The 20,607-nt window shown below is 45.3% G+C and overlaps 3 protein-coding genes across 4 annotated transcripts in view; 2 read left to right on the forward strand and 1 right to left on the reverse strand.

The window, feature by feature from the left end:
- The first annotated feature begins 215 nt into the window (after positions 1–215).
- LOC130577363 (uncharacterized) lies at positions 216–6,721 on the forward strand. Its single transcript, XM_057372657.1, has 2 exons — positions 216–262; positions 1,855–6,721. Exons 1-2 carry the CDS (start codon positions 216–218, stop codon positions 3,428–3,430), a joined length of 1,623 nt encoding a protein of 540 aa, XP_057228640.1. The 3' UTR covers positions 3,431–6,721.
- A 1,261-nt stretch (positions 6,722–7,982) lies between these two features.
- On the reverse strand, positions 7,983–20,255 carry TK2 (thymidine kinase 2). 2 transcript variants are annotated; one of them, XM_057372663.1, is made up of 10 exons: positions 20,192–20,255; positions 19,083–19,120; positions 18,146–18,220; positions 16,745–16,798; positions 14,750–14,839; positions 13,290–13,363; positions 10,472–10,560; positions 10,092–10,171; positions 8,794–8,874; positions 7,983–8,425 (listed from the first exon to the last, which is right to left on the reverse strand). In XM_057372663.1, the coding sequence occupies exons 1-10, from the start codon at positions 20,253–20,255 to the stop codon at positions 8,327–8,329; spliced, it is 744 nt and encodes a 247-aa protein (XP_057228646.1). In that variant the 3' UTR covers positions 7,983–8,326. The 2 variants fall into 2 exon arrangements, with proteins under 2 accessions (XP_057228646.1, XP_057228647.1); XM_057372664.1 differs by lacking the exon at positions 20,192–20,255 and adding an exon at positions 19,906–20,091.
- Positions 20,254–20,607, forward strand: part of CKLF (chemokine like factor) — a 3,593-nt gene continuing 3,239 nt past the window's right edge. Inside the window, exons 1-2 of the mRNA XM_057372662.1 lie at positions 20,254–20,322; positions 20,399–20,557. Of these exons, the coding sequence (XP_057228645.1) occupies positions 20,254–20,322; positions 20,399–20,557 (228 nt within the window). The remainder of the gene's footprint in view (positions 20,323–20,398; positions 20,558–20,607) is intronic.

Consider the following 20,607-nt stretch of genomic DNA (forward strand, 5'->3'; position numbering starts at 1 on the left):
GGGGCAGGGTGTCCAGCGCGGTGCAGGGCCGCTCAGAGGTGTTCACTGGCCTTCACAGGCCTTGTCCTCGCTGAGACCAGGAGTGCAGAGCAGCTCTGGGAATTGGAAACAGAGCCCCTCGGTTGTGGTGAGACAGTAGAGAAAGTAAAAGCTACATTGAAGGGCTTTGCCTCTCATTGCACTGAGCTTTAATCARAATCTTCCTATAAGCAGGGATGTTKTCAGMAGTGGCCATCTCCAGGGGCTTTGTGCCAAAAGCCAGGTGGGCCAGTGTCTCTCTGGCCCCACATCCCACCTCAGAGCCTGCAGCTGGTGGAGTAGGCAGGGAAAGTCCCTTGGAAAGAGGAAATGCTGTTGCTTTTTGCAGCAAGGTGGTCACGCTTACCTCACTTCCCCAGCACACTGAGCATGTCTCATTGCCCAGAAGACACAGCCATCTTCACACATGCTGAATTTAAACAGAATCCCCAGAATACCCAAGGGCAAACTTGTTTCTCTTGCTTGGGCAACAGGTGCTGGTGAGGAAGAGCCATTTCTCTGCTTCTTCCTGCACTTAGGTATCATCTGTAGATTCCCAAACAGCTGCAGATTCCTGTTCTTCTCATTCATCTCCCTAAAACAGGGCAARGCATTAGACAGTCAGGTCTACACTCAGTGGGTTCAGCTTTTCCTGACATGAGAATCCTAGGTTGCATTAAAATTAAATTTTGAAGACCACTGTGGGTGACCRAAAGGGCAAAACAGCCTGCTGCAGGCTTGAACTTCTCTTGCAAGTTGGTGAACAACCAGTACCTTAGCACATACAGGTTTGATAAAAAGTTAAAAAGTATCTCCCAATTCCTGCCTCTCACCTGCTCTGATGTCCCTGCCATGACTGCAGCTGCTCCCCCTCTAGAAGGAATAGAAGGTGGGGAGTGCAAAGCCCTGTTGACAAATTGATCTGAGAATGGACTGAGGCTCAGTCCTGCTCTATACTGTGGCCGTTTTGGGGGTCAGTTTTGTTCTCCTGAACCACCTGCTTGTAACAGTAATGCTCAGGGGTCAGCCTTGGTCTGTCCCAAGCTGGGCATCCTGAAAACAAAGTACCYACCTTCTGCAAGTCTTGACTCTGCATTCCCACCTCTGTTCTGTCCTGACTTGCCAGGAGTTGGTCATGCTTAGATTAACACAGTCTCTCCTATCACATGGTTTCGGACAAAACCAAAAACCATTTCCACTTTACACTCTAGGTCTTGTGCCTGGGGTAGCTCTAAAACCAAGCAAATGTTGACCCATTTTTAAGTTGTCGCACAGCAGCTGCCCTTTAGTTGTGTTTTGCAGACAGCTTCTGCAAAGAGAGGTTTTTGGGCAACATTTCTTTCTCTCCTGAAAGGTGCTTTCAAAAAATRGCAGTTTAATTCAAGGGTAGTGAAGTTCACAGCAGGAGTCTGAACCATGGAAAACAAAATGTTACAGGCTTGTCACCAGTTCAGAAATGTGATTAACAGTGAGTGCATCATGTCTGTTTCTTTAGAAAAAGACCTCATCGATTCAGTGTATSAGCCTTTGTTTGTTTAAAAAGCTTACATTCAGTAGAACACATAAAGTTTATTTCTGAGTTTCTCTAGTTTGACTCAAATGATTTCCTTACTCTCTTCCTTTCTGAATACTGGTACTCTTAGCCAAGAGCCCAGCAGGTTTAAACTGGCATCACTTCACAGAAACTGATGTGCTGTAGCAAAGCTATAATGCTTGACAGGCTGCCAAAATAGTGCTGTTAGAAAAGCCTCACTCACTGCAATTCAAAATTCAGACTTCTAGGAATGCAGTTTTTTGAAAGCTGTAAGCAAGTTTTGAAGAATTTTTCGTCTTTAGGAAATCAGCTCTTTTCACACTTCGCTGCACCCCACTCCCACAGTGTTCAGCAGTTTTTCCATGTTGCATTCTGTTTCAGACTTTCACCGGGAATTTTGTCTACTATATCCAGCCAGTGCTCCCCGAGGACATTCTGAAAGCAGTCCTGGAGAAAATTGGTTACGTTGCAACTACAGCGACAGAGTTTTCACTTGTCAAAAAGAGAGACRATGAGGAAACAAAGCAGACTGCATTTGAAATATTCCTGGCAAGAATCGAGTGTGAAGCCATCCTCGAAATGACAAATGAAGAAAAACATGACAATTTGGAGAAGAGTCTGCAGCAGGGAGCACAAACACATCAGCATCAAGGAGAGAAGGATGAGGAAGATCAGACACCCCAGAGAGGAGACACTGGAAGTCTGGAAAATGAAGGGAACAGTAAGACATCTTTGTGCCTTGCTCCCCAGCAGAAATGTTCAGCTACCTGTGCTGTACCCTTTGAAGCTTCTGGGAATCCGAGGATCAAAGGGGACGTGGCTCAGTCAGCAGCTGCATCCCCCAGCAGCCTCCAGGAGCACCAAAAGCAAGGTGGTACCACGGCATATCTCCCGGGCAAGTGCTCAGACAGCGAGGACTTCCTGATCAAATACAGTGACATTGTCATAGCACAAACACCCATCTTCAGTGAGAATCTCTCTCCAAAGGCTTTGGAAAAGGAGCCAAGAGCCAGTCTGAGTGAGGAGTGTGCCTTGGCAGTGGCTGCAGAGTCAGCTGCACGAGCTCTCAGGCCTGCACCTCTGTCCCCAGGAGCCAGCGGCCCCCCAGCCTTTGCCATGTTTGCTGACAGCTCCTGTGACAGCAAAACCACCTTGGAGTTTGAAGCTCCAGAAGTCCCGGAAGAATCAATTGAAGCAGAAATTAATGACGCCATAAATTGTGTAGACCCGGCCCCCAGTGATGAACCCACTGAGCTGAAGTCTCTGCCCTACAAGGACTTTGCCTCTGCCCAAAACTGCAGCATCCCCAGGAAAGAGGAAGTTTGTGAGCTGTCTTTAACCTTCACCAAACTACAAATCAAGGATGCTCAAGAAGAGCTTACCTATCCAGTAGAGGAAACTGGCCAGCCTGAGGCAATGGCATATGCCAGAACAAGTGACAGGCACATTAGAGAATTTAATCACTCCAAAATACAACATACATACCTGACTGATGCTGAGCTGCACAACAGAGCAGCTTCACATGGTGAGCCATCTTCAGGTCTGTGCTGTACTGCTGGGCACACAGAGGATTCCACTACTGGTTCTGACAGCAGGAGACTGTTCATGGATGCTGCTAAGGCACACCCAGCTTCTGAGTGCTTCAGGCACATTAGAGAGCCCCCCAACCTCACCTACATCCCCCCCCAAAGTATTGATGTCCGGCCTTCACACGGGAGCAGGACCAGCACACAGGGCAGGAGGAACCTGGTGCAGCCTGGACGTGACTCTGCTGACAGCATGGAAGGAGAGAACTGTAACTCACCAGTGACTGACACGCAGGAGCCTTATGTCATCATTGACACAACTGACCCAGGAATGTTGTGCCATCACACTTGAGTCTATAGTGCTTTATTTGTAATTTACCTGTGGCCTTGATCCTGTTTTCAAGGAGGTGATTAGCTTTATCAAAACAGTTTTTTAAAAAACCCAAAGCCACATTGTTACTTTGGGACAGTAAAAAACAGGAGTTACACAAATTGATAATGGCCCCTATGGCAAGGAAACCTGAATGGTCACCTTTCTAAAGGGTAGGCAACCTCCATAAATCTAGATCCATGTAATTCATCAGTCAGATTCCTTCTGGCTGTTCTTAATGCCAGACCAGTTTCTTCAGTTGGGCATATTACTTTTTTTTTCCTTCACAGACCTGTTCCTGAAATACTCTTCCAGTAAAGGGAAATTCTAAACCAGAGGACCCAACTTTATAGCTTTACAAATGCCATACTGGAGCGGTGGAGTGTACTCGTGTTAACTCTCTGCATTCCTTTGAAGCTCTGTCTGAGCTTATCTTCCTCCTGACTTCTGTTGAAAACAGGTTTAAAAAGTTTAATAACATTCCTTTAGCTTTAAAGAGGGAAACAGCCCTGTGAACACTCGGGTTTCGTAGAGGCATTAAAGTGTGTTACAGGTTTTATATCTGCCTCCATTTGTTACCTAAGTATTTTGTGGCCACCACCACAAATTTCAAGAGAAGCCTTGAGCACGGTAACTGTTCACTGCCACCAGAAGAGAGAGGTCCAGCTACTGTTGCCATTTCCCTTGCCCCTGCTCCTTTACACTTAATTATGCAGCAGGAGTGCACAGAATTTTTCAAAGYCAGTTTGTCTCAGTAAAATGAAAGGGAGAAGTCTCATTTTTTGCTATTTTAGTGGCAGAAACAAAGTCTGCTCAGAGAAGGATCCCAGTGAGCAGCAGAGCCAGGATCAGGGATATCCTGCAGGTAGGAGTGCTGTGTGATATCCTGCTCAGGAGTGTTGGATCAGCTGCAAACTGCAGTCCCAGCATCGAGAGCCTGTGYCACACACAGCATTTAATTCATTAGAAAAGCATGCTGCTGCTGTACTTAAACACAGTCTTCAGTGCTTCTGTATACAAATATCACCAAGGGGTATCAGAGGATGGTGCCAGACTCTTGGATGGTGCCCAGCAACAGGACAAGGAGCAATGGCCATAAACTAAAACACAAGAAATTTCACCTCAACATGAGGAAGAACTTCTTTCCCTGGAGAGGACAGAGCCCTGGAACAGCTGCCCAGGGAGGCTTTGGAGTTTTCCTCTCTGGGAAATTCCAAACCCAACTGGACACACTCCTGTGTCACCTGCCTGGGCAAGGCTTGGAGTGGGTGGCCTTCAGAGGTCCCTTCCAACCCTAAAGATTCTGGATTCTGTGATGAACTTGTTATCTAGAAAGACACTTTAATGCTGCTTCTGGTAGCTTTTCCAGTAGCACTGAAACATGTGCTGGTTTGGGCTGGGGTAGAGTTAATTTTCTTCCCAGTAGCTAATATGGGGCTATGTTTTGAATGTTAAAAAATGCCTTGTTTCATGTATAGGTAAAATATTAGGTGAAATTGATTTAGTATCAGTTATTATTGACTTTCACCCCCAAAAAATTCAGAGGCGCACATATGGATTAGACTAGAAAAACCTCAGAAACTAAAATGTAAACATTTGCTTTTTGAATAACTAATGCTTGAAATTCTGTCAACTATCCTCTGATTGCAGCAGTGTAGGAGGAACAGAACTTTGCCCACACCAGGTGACAGCACTGCCTTAGCTCTGGATGAGGTCCTGAGAAATGGGTGTTAGGAACAAAAGGTGTTCACAGGGCTGTGTCCTGACAAACATCCTTTGGGCTGTAAGATCTCTTGACTAAACCTGTGACATTTTCTGTACTGTGCATAATATATATCCATAGTGAAATTAGAATTAAGAGCAAACTGCAAATGACTGAACTTCAAACATATAGAATAATTTCCAAAGAAATAGTTCTTTTGGACTCTATAGAAGAAAGTTTAACAGAAGGTATCAAGGATAACTACTATCCTCCTACAAATAAACTGCAATAAGTAAGGTAATTAGCACACAAAATCTTACTTTTAAGCTAGAATTCTAAAGATGTACAACAGAGCAATAGAATGGCATTATTGGGATCACAAGCTTTAGTACTAACTTAGTACTTCACTAGGAAATGCTCTCTCAGTGCACTCATTATTAATTAAGTTGCAGTGATTTAGAAAAAACAAATAACCTACCCAATACAGCTTTAGAGCTACAATTCCTGACTTGGTGTGGTTCTTTCAGTACAATGGTTTTTAGGCAAACTATAACTTTACAAAAAGGGGTGATCTCCAAAAGTAGCACCATCAGATGTTGCTGAAAAGCCATAAAACTGAATGTTTCTGTCCTGCGATGTGCCAGACAAATGTCTGTAATGAGTGCTAATGAGGCCTTSTTTGCTCCAGCTAAACCAACCAAAACCAGTAGGGGAAATAATACGTTGTGTACTTCAGGGATCATTCCCCCAAAATTACCCAGGAAAAGTAATGTGAAAACAGTTCCAAGTGCTGCGTTAAAGGGATTCCTTGGAGACAACATCCTGGGGGCAAAGCACAAGTGAAGGACAACTCAACACTTGAGCTAATGACCCCAAGCATGAAACCCCCACTGGTTTTCTCTACTCTCCAGGTAACTGCAGGTCATCATAAACTGATCACTGTATAAACCTAAAGAACCATCTGTAATTTTTAATATAAAAAGAAGCAAAATCAAAGAATGTAAAACAGTTAAGAAATCAATTAATTCTACAGTTTTTTAATAAACATTTGAAGAATAGCACAGTCCCATGCATCCTGTATTTTCACTATTGCTCAGCTCAACCACAGCAGGGCTGGGGATCTCATGAACACAAAATAAGCCCTCTATAAAAACCTAGATGGAAAAAAAAAAACTCAGGACCATTCTGCAATCACTTACAAAAACTATGTTTTGATGAGTTTTTTTCTTTTTTTTTGCACTGAATTCAGTGGAACTACCAGTGCATAGTTACCTTCAGAACTAAGATATAGTGATGTCCCATACAGCAGAAGGAACTTCCTGATTTCAGTGAAATTGCACTGATAAGATTAGAGCAAGACCCACCATTTCAAACTGGTAAGACCTATTTAACAGCTACTGYAACTCAATGCACTTCGTTTGTGTCCTCCAGTAATAAAACAATGAACATCCCACCTCTTGTATGGAGCTGTGTAAAGCCCGGGCAGGAAGGAGTTGATGCCCTGCTGTGCCTCAGGTGCTGATGGCCACTCAGGATGTGCCTGGAAAGGGGAACAAAGGACTAGAGGGTAGGGCAGCACTCCCTGGAGCCACTTTACTGTTCAGCTCCATTGTGCCCACACAGCACCAGTGCAGCAGTGGGATCAGGGGTGGGCAAGAACCACAGGGGGGGAATGAGACCACCCAGGCCCCCAGAGTGCCCCTGAAGGCTCCATCCAAAAGCCCTGCTTGGCCCACAGTGTTACATCAGATACAAAGCATCTTTTCCCTGGGGAAGGATCCAGCTCTTCCCATGCTAAATGGAATGTCTGCAACCCTCTGAAATTTTTATTTGGTTGGTCCCGCCCCAAGGGATCAAGACTCCAACCACTGCTCCAACCATACCAAGATTCCAACAATCCAGCCTTGTCACTGGATCCACAAGTAGGATATCTTTCTATTGTATCTTTCCACTATCTCCTCATGCCCTTGCCTTCCCTTGTGGGATTTTTGTTTTTGTATACAGCTGCACCCCTCCTTTCTGCTGCAATTAAATCGTTTTYAAATCACAGAATCATTGAGGTTGGAAAATACCTCTGAGATCATYGAGGCTAAGCTAAGRYCAGCCCAGAGACTGAGTGCCATGTCCAGGTTTCCAGCCTCTGCCCCAGCCTGGAGCTGCAGGAGATTGTTGTGCAGGACCCTGCACTTGGCCCTGTTGAACCTTAAGGTGGTGATCTTGGCCCAGGATCCAGGSCAGGTCCTTCTGCAGAGCCTGCCCACCCTGCAGCAGATGCACACTCCCATTCCACTGGGTGTCATCCCCCAGTTTGTGAATGGTAGACTTGGTGCCCTCCTCCAGATCATCAGAAAAGATGTTAACAGGACTGGTCCCAGTGCTGATCCTATGGGAACCAAAAGCAGCAGCACTCCCTACCACCCCACCCAGCCCTCAGCCAGTTCTTAGCCAGCCAGGAATGCCCCTGTCCAAGCTGGGGGCTGCAGCTTTGCCAGGAGATGCCAYAGAACAGGGTGTCAAAGCCTCTGAATTCCAGGGAGACACATCAGAGCCCTTCCCTCATGCACCAGGAGGGTCACCTGGTCATGGAAGGAGATCAGGTGGGCCAGGCAGGACCTGCCTTTCCTAAATCCWTGCTGGCTGGGTCTGATCCCMTGGTTGTATGTGCTATGTGATCACATTCAGGATGAGCTACTGGGCACCTGCTGGGCACCAGGAACGGGCTGGCTGTGTTAAATAAACCTCCTTCGTGCACACACTGGTCATTTAGTGGTTTCACCCCAGTTCACCCCAACGGGGTTATTTATTAAGAGGAACCTCAGTTACCCTCCCTCATAGGGGCATTGTAACAAACAGTTTATTTCAAATTACAAAAACAGGGTTGTCTTTGGGGAAAAAAAAAAACTAAACTTACTTCTAGGAAGCAGCAGTGAAGTGGGAAATGAAAGAAACAGCCATATTTTAGCTGAAGAGAACTGACACACTAAAGCTGATGGTGAGTCTAAAAACACAAAGGGAATTGGCTCATATTCTGTTCCTGATTGGTATGTGATCATTCCAGAGCAGWAAGTCCACAACATTCTACAAAGCATAGTGCAAAAACAATACCCATTATATTTAAATATTAAAAATACCAAAGCAGCTTCATAGATTATTTTTTATACAACAATCATAGACTCCTATAAATGGTGTTGTCTGTTAGGTGGGTTCAGTATTTGGTCCCGGTTTTCTTCATACTTCTCTATCATTTTCTGCATGTCATGATCAGCTCCAATAACCTTGGAAAGAAGAACATGAACATTGGAAATAACTGACAYCATAAAACATGGTTTCTTTTGAGCAAAACAGAACAGTGAAGCCCARCTGGGATATTCCTAGGGATGTGTCCAAGCTGCCTTCTGTTGGGAATTTGGCCTTCCCTGAAAAGCTACGTGGCTGATCCTGCAACCAATCCCAGTGAACAGCCCCTGCAACTCCACTGGAGATGGCAGACCCCACACTAACACCACATTTCTCTGAGGCTGTCCTTCTCCAAAACTTAYCAGAAAAGCAGATTTATTTACTTTTACCACTAAACAATGCTTTTATTATTTGGAAAGCACAATCCCCTGCATGCCTAATTGGCTGTAATTAAAATAATACTCACAAGTACTGGGCAGGAAATYTCAAACAGCGCTCGTTTAATGAGCCACTCTTCATAGAGCTCGTGAATAGCTTCTAAATATTCCTAGAAAAGAGACACTGCAATAACACATTTGCCCAGGGATGCAACACACAYTGCAATCTTTATCCATTTGGGAAGCAGTTAAGGGACACATATAAAAGCCTGCTTCAGATATTTTGCTCTAAGAAAAAATAAAAAGCATCAGAAGGTTTTTGAGAAAAATTAATTCCCAGTATAAAGTTTAGTAACTCCATGAAGATCTCAAAGACACARCTTACAGGAGCACAGAGCTCTCAGTGCCTTTGAAGATCAAGCAACCAYGATTCTCTCCCACAGGTAAAATGTGATTGAAGATTTTACAGTGAAAAATACAAGGGCAGTAAGGACAAGSCTGCAAAGAAGATGCATGGGAGGCACTTTCTGTGTCAATATATTTCCCTACAATTCCCAGTTCACTTTCWTGTAACTCAATTTCCTCTAAAAGCTCTTTTGCTGTCATCAACTCTTTTTTTCTTCCTGGAGAYCACTTCACTTTGTTCATTCATAACTGCTCCACTTCTCTTCAGCAGAGCTGCAAAATAACAYAAGGGCTCTTCAAATCCATTACAGGAGGATTTATTCTCAAAGAAAATTCCACATGGCCYAAAATTTGGCTCTTTGCACAGATCTTCAACTGAAAATTGCTCCTCCTGAGCCTTCCACCACCAGAGATGCAGAGGATATGCTGTGTCTGCAGAGGGAACTGCATCTTCTGGTCAGGTGTCTTTAGAAGCCTTTCTGTAAACTGGCACAGGAAGTCTTTGTTCCACTATCACACCTAATTTTAAAGCAGATTCCCAAGCTCAGAGTTTCAAGGAGTTGCTTCTTTTCAGCCACAGCAGACACTTTTCATGCACAAAGATCCTGGTGASAGCAGACAGCAAAGTGCCCAGGTAGATCTTAGCACCTGCATGCCCAGGTATCTGTGCTCCATCTGGGTGCTTTTACTCCATTTCATGGCACAAAAGCAATTGAGTTTTATGTCTTAGAGAAGATTGACACTGCACCCAAAGTCAGCTATGGTGGACTGATAACTAGAACAGAACACTTGGGAGAGTCTACATGCATGACAGATCATTTTTCAAAAATAAATCAAAATTCAATACTCAGGGATTAGTCTCCAGTGGAAACARCTGCACCACATTCTGGCAATATACTCAGGATATAATTTTAGTATTTAGATTTGAATCAGTCTGTTTACAAAGCTCCTTGTAACCAYATATATCAGAGGAACTCCTTACCAGGGGAATGACTTTTTCTTCCTCCCTGCATCGTGTCTTTAGCCTCTCATAACAAACTTTAGGAGATGTCTGCAAGTAAACTGTAGTAACAGAAATTTTAATAGTTATGTGCAAGGATCTGCTTTAAAAGCTAAGAAGAAACTCACTTCACAAACTGCAGGAGGGAAGAATCCTGATTTGGGTACCACCACTGAACCTCCCCTTTGGCACTACCATCAATCAATCAATCCATGAACCATCCACAAASCCAAGCYRTCTGATTGTGTTCACTTTTATACTRAATAATGGGATTATTTATGAGCCAAGAAATAAGAACGATTTTTTCTCCCAGAAAGGAAACCACCCACAAAAATACCCCTCCAGCCCCATCAAAACGGTACCTATCAAATCAACTGAAACATCGATGTTCTTCTGGATCCAGTCAAACCATTCACTTAGGACAGCATAATCCACCTCTGGCATTTTTCCACTGAACAAACACAAGAGAYATCACTCACTGAGCAGCATGCTGAGATCAATTCCAAACTCTCATTTTGTTCACCTGACTAGAATCACTCCCCATTTACTCCAACAGATGTGAAATTAAAAAAAATGACCAACATTATGCCCACCCAAATTGAAGGCCATATAAACCATTGTTTATACAATAGAAAAATTGAATATTTTTCTTTTTTTTTAAGTACTTATAAAGTTTATATTATTAGCACTTAGAAACATTATTTTCTTCACTAAGTTAAGAAATAATTACTAGGAAGAAAAACATTATCTCAGTGACWTTCACACAATAACAATAAATTCGTGTCAATGGTATTTATTGCTCAGGTTCTTTGTTCCARTGTATCCCAGGGCATGTCACCCGAAGGGCTGCATTTACTAAGCAGCACCAGCAATTCCTTACAGAGTCACAGTAAAAGGCAGCAAAAGAATAATTTACTCCCACTCTACGAAACATTTGTGGAAAGAGTAGTGAAATACTCCACCTGCTTAACTAGAATTCTGAATTTAGAGCAGAATCTAACATCTCCAACGGAATGTTGGAGACAAATGTCCCAAAGGTAYCTCAGCAAGAATAACAAAATATCAGACAACTCAAGTAAAAGGGAGTTAGAGAGGACATGTTAAGACTCACATACTGTATTTTAATAGTATGTGAATTTTCACTTATTACCATATTCCYGATTGTCAAATATTTCTAATTTTACAGTATCCTATCTTCGAAACGGCTGACAGTAACACATACTCCACACTCTTTCCTAAATCCTTCTGCAACAGAAAAATTTTTAAAAAGATGGAGTTGGGAGTGCTCTTCAGTTGAATGATTAAGACCAGTTGTGCCATTTTAAATAGGACTGAAGAAAAATACTCCACAGATTTCTAAACCACTCCCCTGGCAACATGYTTTGATCACTGGCAAAACTGAGCAAAGGTAATACAGAAAGATATTTCCCTAAGTATGAAAAAAAACCAAATCCCTATTTGTATCAGCTCCTGTCCTAAACTGCCATCCAGAGATGGGGTAACACTGGTCACTGCTACTCCTGTAATTCATCAGTTCTGGGCAGCAGGGCATAAGCCACATTTTGATTCTGCTGCTTTTCTCCAGGAGAGATGGGGAAAAAAAGAAGTTTAAAAGGAATTGGAAATAAGAAAAAGCTTCACTGTTCTTATCCTAAAACATGGATACGTCCCAGTCCATTCTGCACTGCCCTGCCCTGCAGAAAACAAGACTTTGCCTGCCCTGGGTAACCCTGTGAGGACTCTGGCTCAAGATCCATAGAGATACGGAGAATATAAAAGGCACAAAATGGTGCTTTCATTTCCAAAGTTTGCTGACATTTGACTCGTACCAAGTAAAGTTTTTACTGCCCAAGTTCAACATTAACAGACCGAGCTTTCCATCGTAACTAATGATGGATTCAGAGGGACAGTGAACTGCAGTGCTCACCTACAGCACATCTTGCACACATTCAAAATTCCCCTACTACAGCCAGATTTACTCATTTTTTTAATGTGACATGAAATAGTCACTTTCATACATTCCTCAAATAGTCCTTGTTTTATTTATAATCCTTTGACACAACCTTTTTTTTTGGCTTGACGTTGGTACTATCAGCTGCCTTCTAGCTTGCTGTAACCAAACAAAGCAAATGCCTTTAATCCAACATTAAAAAAGTGCCGAAGCTACAAAACACTTTAGATGCCCTTAAAAATGTTATTATTAAATYAATTCACAGAGTTGACCCAAGTAGACTCAACCTCTCAGCATCTAAGTCTCTGGRAAAAAARCACTTTGTCTGCAAYGAAMAARTAAGTSAGTAATTAAAAAWGAGGATATTSCAGGATGCTTGCACTGGGCAYAGACTGGAATAAATAATGTGTGTCTCTCCCAACTTCCAAAGCCATTCCCATGGCAGACAGGTGCTCGTGCAGCATGGATGACACCTTGTGGCAACAAACTGGGTTTGTCCCTTAAAGCCTCTGAAAAACACACTAAAATCCATCTGTTGCATACCTTTCTGAACAGATCAACATTTCAAACAAAACAAAACAAAACAAAACAAAACAAAACAAAACAAAACAAAACAAAACAAAACAAAACAAAACAAAACAAAAAAAAAAAGGCAACCAAAAAAAACCACAAACCCCAGTGCTGATTCCTGAGCTATTTCAGTTACCTTGGGATGGATAAGTTATACCTTGGGCAGGTAATAGGTGATTATTCTTTCTTCACTCACAGGCCTACCAAGGTTTGCAGTCTATTTTGATCCTTTCAATCCTGAATCTGAACACAGGATTTGAGTTCCTGCTTRCAAGAAGTGCTAATCCTGGATGCCAGGTTGGATAACACTGCCCACTTCTCTCCCTCCTACAATGTTATTCATTATATTCTCATGGTTTTTTACCTGTCCAGCATGTGTTTGATTCAAGCAAGATTCTGGTATTCAGCTGGAGAGCAGATAAATTTAACAGGTGCCTAAATAACACTGAGTTCTAAATATACAGGAGCACTGCTGAAAAAGGTTTTCCAGTGTCCTACAGGGYAACACATCCCATAATAAACACACTGCCACTCCAACAAAGAACTGATAGATTCCACAGGCCACTTAAATGCACATCACCACAGAAATTATCAGTTGATTATACATATCTTAAAAATAATTAATTCAAGAAAATAAAGTAGGAAACTGTTTCTCATACCTTCGGTACAGATTTTCCACAAAAACGTGTTTTGCACTGTGAATCGATCGCTCCATCATCCTTATGGGAGAAATCTGCAACAGAAAACTTGACACTGTACATTTTTCAGCATGCTTGTTTCTCTTCACACTCAGGGCACATCATATGAAACACAGAATTTTCAGATSTGGTGATGAACAAACTAAGTGGGAGGGTGGGAACAGAAAAACAAGAACTCCTGCTCTTACTGCTGGTCACTGCGTTATTAAACACATTACAAAAAACACATTATTTGTTGCTCATACACAATTTGTTATTCACACACCAGTTTAAAGGTAAGTGCTCAGCATTCCAGGCTACAGAAAAGCAGCAATCCACTCGGGATCTGCCACACAACAGGACCTACAGCTCCCCAGATTGCTGCCCCATCCCATGTGCTGCTGGGTCACAGCAGAGGGCTGACATCAGACACACTCGAGTAGGAAAACAGGACTTTTAAAAGAAGTGCAGTTGACAGAACCATGGCCTTAGCAAGCCCTGCATGTGCTCCACCAGCACTTCATGTTGGAGCAGGGACATCCTCTGACACTCCTGGGCCTGGCAGAGCAAGGCAACCTGGCAGAGCAGGTTCTAATCCAGCTTTCTACACATCAGTGATGCAAAAATGGCTTCAGCAAGGCTCAAATGACAACAAAGCTCAGACTGAAATGCAGGGAAATCCTCAAAAATTTTTGAATTAATTTTTCCTGCAACAGAACAGCATTTCTTGGAAAAATACCTCTTCCAAAAMCCCACTGATTATATGTGCAGTGTGTGGCACTGCTGAAAGTTTGCCCTGACACAAATGCAAAAAGCAAAACATAGGAACAATCACTAAGATATACACATGGCATCTAAAATCAGATCTTGTAATTGGGGAATGGAAGACAGCACAGAATGGAACAAAGGGTGCTTGAAAGGAAAAAAATGAACAAATCTTGATAAAAAGCAGAATGCGAAAATTAATATTAAAAAAAATGACAAGAAAAAAAAGGGATGTAAACCATCTGAGAAAAGAAATAGAAAATGGTAGTGGRAGTATTTTGCATAAACGGAAGAATCAATGGCTAAATTTGTATTAGAAAGCATGAAGCAGCAGAATGAATTCTAACTAAAGATTACTTGGTGTTTGCCAAAGATCTGAAATCATGAAATTACAGACAAGTCAYTGCCATGAAATGAGGAAGATATTTGTGCAAGTCTAACAGCTGAGGGTGTGCCCAAACAGCAGCATTAGTCTGGGGAAGTTCTGAGCTGGCAGAAGGCAGAGCTCCACCCCCAGAGYACACACAGAGCACATCAATGTCTGCACCACAGAAATTCCCACTCACTGCAGGAACAAAGAATGAACACAGCACTTAAACTTTCAAATACAAGGTTAAAAGGATTTAGCACTCATAACCACACCTAAACTTTCAAAATKAAAACAGAAGTTTCCTTACCATGGGCCTGGTATGCTGCTCCAGCATGGTCAGCTGGACATAGGTCTGCAGAGTTATCCCCCACCTCGATGCATCCTGGTACATTAAGCCCTGGGGTCACAGGTGGAAGCAAGACAGACRAACATCTGTTAGGCCAAAGCTTTTGCACTACAACAGCACTGCTCTAAGAAGTGCACTGAAACAGCTAACACCACGTTTGACATGGATTTAGTGCCCATTTGCTCTCCACAATGGAGTGGTAGAATTATGGCCCTGGTCCCTACAGAAACGCAGTGGGAGGCTGGCTGAAGTCTGTCATGTATTAGTTCTTCTGCACATGGAATAGTCAGGACCAAGTAATGAAAAAAAACCCTATCTACTACTGTGTTTTTGTGCACTGACAGGCTCTCCAGAAGCCAGTCCCTCCAGAAATCATGTATGATTCTAAGCAAGGTCTGCGTCTCAGAAAAAGAGACGGCTTTAACACAGACAGCTGCTCTACCCAAARGATCCTCACAGCAGCTCTCAGGTCACTCTTCCACTTCCTGACTGCTGCATTCCACACACACACACACAACTTACAGGCAACAGTCTACGCTGCACAGCAGAGAAAGGATCTCACTCAAAATAAAACACCATTAAGTAGCTGGTGGTTGACAAGTTTTAAGGCAGCAGCACAGCTTCAGTCCACAGACTTCCCCAGTGCTCCATGGCTGCTGGGGTGACTGCAACACGTGCCCCATCCCTTTACCAACAATTGGAAAGGCATCAGCAACCCCTAGGAAGGGACAATTCACTTTTCCACAGGGCCTGTGCCAACAGTGATGGTATTGATACRTGTTTGGGCAGGTGTGGTTTGGGGTGGGTCCACACCACCGTGTTGGCAGCAAATTGTGGAGACTAAGCACAGATCCCTGCCAGCCACGAGAGTTCTGCAGAGGAGCTGAGCCCCAAGCAGGCAATGGACAGCAGGAGCCACTTCCAGCACCCAAGCAATGGCCAGTGTGCAGCTGGGACCCAGGCACATCCCTATGGGGAACAGTTCTCAGAAGCCTTGGCCACCCAAAACACAGCAGAAGCCCTCAACACCTCACTGGACTGAATTTTCCTCATCTGAAGCAGTAAAGGATCACAGAACCAGGCAGTGTTAAGGGATTGGAAAGGACCTTAAAGATCATCCAATGTCACCCACCTGCCATGGGCAGGGACAGCTCCCACCATCCCAGACTGCTCAAKGCATTGTCCAGCCTGGCCTTGGGCACTGCCAGGGATCCAGGGGCAGCCACAGCTTCTCTRGGCACCCTGTGCCAGGGCCTGCCCACCCTCCCAGATGGAATTTCCTCCTAATGTCTAACCTAAATTGCCCCTCTTTCAGTTTGTACCCACTCCCCCCGTGTCCTGTCCCTGCAGTCCCTGAGGAATTGTCCCTCTCTGGTTTCCCTGCAGCCCCTGGCAGGAGCTGGGAGGTCTCCACACCCCCTTCTCCTGTCCAGGCTGAGCAGCCCCAGCTCTCCCAGCCTGGCTCCACAGGGGAGGGGCTCCAGTCCCCCCAGMAYCTCCGTGGSCTCCTCTGGACCTGCTCCAACAGCTCCAGCTCCTTCTTATTTTGGGGACACTAGAGCTGTTGACAAAACTTCAGGCAGGCAGTATCAACTGACCAGATGCACCCCTCACCTCAAGTGACATCCTTCCCCTCTCCGAAACAGGCATAAGGACATTTAGAAACAACTGCCCCACTCAGAGCTTACCTGCCTGGGAATTTCTTTAACTCACACCCGACTGGAGACCCAGTCCTCACCAAARCCACATTTTATATGCCATATTTCAAATACATACATGTCTTAATCCCAACAGAAGCTCTTTTGCTTCATGGAGCTTCTACTGTGATTTGGAAATGTGTTATTTGTGAGATTTGGACCTTTCATGACAGTTTTGCTGGCTGACAAAAAGTCATCACACATGTCTTGCTAAGAGAATTTCTGCACTGTAACTGCAGAAATAACCTCTGCCACTTACCAGGATATTATGACCTCGAACATTCCTCCACTTGTTCAAGGGTTCCTTCAAAACCTAGTTAAAAAGAATTACTCCATGTTAAACACATCTTAGATTCAAAATACTTCATGTGAACCCACAAGACTACAACGATTTTTAAGGAATACTTATGCAGGAAATCAGTCTTSAGGATTTGTCTTGGAAAGCTCATCCCCCTTAAAAAAACAGCACTGAATGCTGTAACACAAAAGGTAATAATGAACACTGGTAAAAATAGAGAAAAGTCAATATACAACAGCTTCCTAGCATTCTTAAACACTGATAGATTACCTAATAAACTTGGACAGAATTTCATTATTTGAGTAAAAATCAGTGAGTGTCATATAAGGGGAAGAACAGCTTACCAGAGCACTTAGCATTTCAATGACAAGCCCATCCCCTCACAAATTAATTTTTCAGAGTGTAACACTTGCCAGCAACAGAAGAGGATCAGACTGCTACCACACTCGTTTTCATTTTATTTCTGTGTTCTAACAAACAAAATTATTCAAATTAATCAGAAAAGCTTCTACTCTGAATAGGTAAAATCACCCTGGCTCAAACAGGGTCTAGATCTGCAATGATATTGTAGAGTCAGGCTTAAAAAATCTCATCAGCCTGGGAACTTAACTAGCTCCTTAAAAAACACTGCACTAGATGCAAATTAAAGCTTGCTATCCTTGGGATTAAGAGTTAATTACTGCATAAGGATAACTCCTGTTAAATTGCCAAATAACATCTGTCAAGCCAGCACTTCTGTGAGGACTCCTAGAACTTACCAAATGTGTTGCTGGGTCTGATGGGGAAAGCATTAATATCTGTTGTACACAAAACCAATTGTTCACTGAGGTGATTCTGTTTAAAATCCATCAAGCCTGCCCTTCCCCTCACCTGGCTCTAAGCAACAGGAAATCAAATACCAGATCAGTCTAAGAAATCTCCAGAAACAATTCTAACAGATTTTCCTTTTTCTAAAAAAGCCATCTATTCACTGGGATCCCAGTTACATGACACCAGTATTTTTACATTGTTATTCTTGACTTTGCTTTTACCAGACCCATCTAAGATTTCAGTGACATGAAAAGGCAAACAGGCAAGTCCAAACATGCCCAAGCCTTGTGGACTGCTGTTATTTCACAAAGGTACAAGCTCTGMTCCACAGGTTTTACGGATATTTTGGCATCCAGGACTATATTACATGTGATCTGAATTTCTCTTGTGCAATTTGCCTCTAAAAAGTCGGGGTGATGTTCCACCAAGCCCCTGGCTCGGCACCTGTTGCTCCCTCCTCGTGCACCCAAGGAGAGCACTTCTAAGCTGCTGGATCTGTCTAAGCAGCTGCTCAATGATGGAAATGAGGACAAAGAAATGTGCATCCAGTACCTCAATGCTGGTAGTTTGTGCAAAATAATCCAGGCACGTTGTCTTCCCACTCGCAATGTTCCCCTCAATACAGATCTGGTGAAAAACAGAGTCACTCTGAGATCCACACTGGGGCAGAGCATGTTAAAAATGCACCCTGCCCATTCCAGCAGCACAGCTCCCTGCACTGGGAAGAGGTTATTTCATGGAAAGGCACTGAGGATCCGTTTGGATGCTGTGACTCCCCCAGAACACCACTTCTTCCCTCCCTGGCAAACACAAACCAAGTGTCAGGCAAGGGGCAGCCTTCCCTCCCAGTGCCCCCACAGCCAGCCCTGCCCTGCTTCCAGCTTCCAGCCCCTTCCCAGGATCCCAGTGCCCCCACAGCCAGCCCTGCCCTGCTTCCAGCTTCCAGCCCCTTCCCAGGATCCCAGGAGCTCCACAGGGTCACTGCTGGGCTGCTGCTGCTCCTCACTCTGCCACACCCCACCTCAGAGACTTCAAATAAATGCCAGCTGAAGCCATAATTTCACCATCCATTATACAGATAGATTAAACCACAAGAGGCATCACATTTTTAATTTCAGAAACCTAAACAACCAAAATAAACGAAGAGATTTTTTTTCTCAACTGTCTTAAAGTAATATRTAACCCCAGGAGAGTTGTATAGGGCAATGGCAAGGCTACACATGCAGCATTGACCCCAAACAGCCACCTGTCCTGACATGAGCCCTCACAATTTTATCCCTTACAATTTTTGCACAAATCCTTCACAATTTCCCTTGAATTTACAGAACTAGACTATAGCCTTGCACAGAGTATGACCCAGGGACAGATCCAMCCCACACAGTGACACAGCCATGGCCCACAGCTGCCAATACACACACACTCAAATTATAAYGGAATTATAACAAAGAGGCTGCACATTTTGTTTTCTGAACTAAATGCAAATACTTACAATTCTCTTTCTAGCATCTTTTTTTAGCAGGTGTTTATCTAGAATGGAAATAAGCAATAGTTAAAATCAGGGTGGTTTTCATAACTTGGTTACTACTGAGTCTCTTAACGTGAGACCCTCCACATTTTTAGCTTCACTATGGTTTAACACRGCTATTTCCTAATTACCAACCTTCAAGGTTTTTAGGTTATTAGGCCATGTATCAGACACATCGGGTCACAGACTGAAACACATTTAGCTTAAGTTCACCACTACCCTTGACACTACCAAGAGTCGGACAGTGAGTGCTCACACTTTCACCAGATTTTTGCTACTCCTGATGCTCCTCAGTGGGTTTGCGCTGGGGAAAAGTGAATTTCGGAAAGGCTGGTCAGAACAGCACCCACTGGTCTCACAGACCCGGCAGGATAAGGGTGAAGATTACAGAGCAGCTTCAAAACAAGCAATTCACATACCTTGCACCTCAAAACTGCGGTATAAAACCTGTGGCAAGCTCCGCTGGGTTACAGTGCCCTTCACCCACCAAGCACGGGAGGAAGGCAGGGGAGCTCGGCCATCAGCCCCGATCGGAGATCCAGCCTGCCCCACTCCCCGGAGCGGCTCCCGGGTCTGGCCCCGCTCCCAACCCCCGGAGCCGCTTCAGGGTCTGACCCTGCTGCCCCGGAGCGGCTCAGGGTCTGACCCCGCTTCCCCGGAGCGGCTCAGGGTCTGACCCCGCTCTCGCTCCCCCGGAGCCGCTCCAGCGCATCCCGAGGGGCCGCACGGAGCCCGGGCCGAGCTCAGAGCCGCCCGTCCCGTCCCCACGGTTCTGCCCCGCACTTACGGCCGGCAGCGGCACTGGCAGCGGCACTGGCGCGGGGCCCGCCCGTGGAGGGGCCCAGGACGGCGCTGCCCGTGCCCCGCAGGCCCCGCGCCCAGGCCGCGCCCCGCCGCCACATGTCCCATCCCCGCTGCCGCCCGGCCACGGCCACGGCCACGGCCACAGCCCCGGCCACAGCCCGGACCCGGCTTCGGCCCGCCCCGGCCCTTCCGCCGCCGCGCCATCACTTCCTCCGCCCCGGCGCTCTGAGGCGGGGTCGGGTCAGCGCCGGCGGCGGCCCCGGCATCACCTGCGGCATCGCCCGCGGCATCTCCCCGGCTCTCGGCGCCGTCCCGCGGGCCCGCGGCCGCCATGGCGCGCCTGGAGGTGGACCGGGCCTTCCCCCGCTCGTCGCGGGGCTCGCTGAAGATCGCCCGCGTGGTACGGCCGGGGGGCGACCCGGGGTCCGCGGCAAGGCCCGAGCCGCCGCTGACCCCCGTCCCCTCCTGTCCCGCAGCTGGTGGCGCTGGCCACCCTCCTGTGCTTCGTGGCCTCGGGTTCACACAAGGCCTATGTGGCGCTGGCCGGCATGGARACGGTGCTCACCATCCTCTTCCTGCTGCTCTACCTGCTGAAGCTCGACACGCAGATGCGCTGGCTGTGCTGGACGCTGGCTGTGAGTACCCGTGGGCCCTGAGTACCGGGGTGCCCTGGCTGTGAGTACTG

The sequence above is a fragment of the Malurus melanocephalus genome, unplaced genomic scaffold, assembly GCF_030028575.1.
Source record: "Malurus melanocephalus ecotype Western Australia unplaced genomic scaffold, MMel_1.1 scaffold_176, whole genome shotgun sequence".
Lineage (NCBI taxonomy): Eukaryota > Metazoa > Chordata > Aves > Passeriformes > Maluridae > Malurus > Malurus melanocephalus.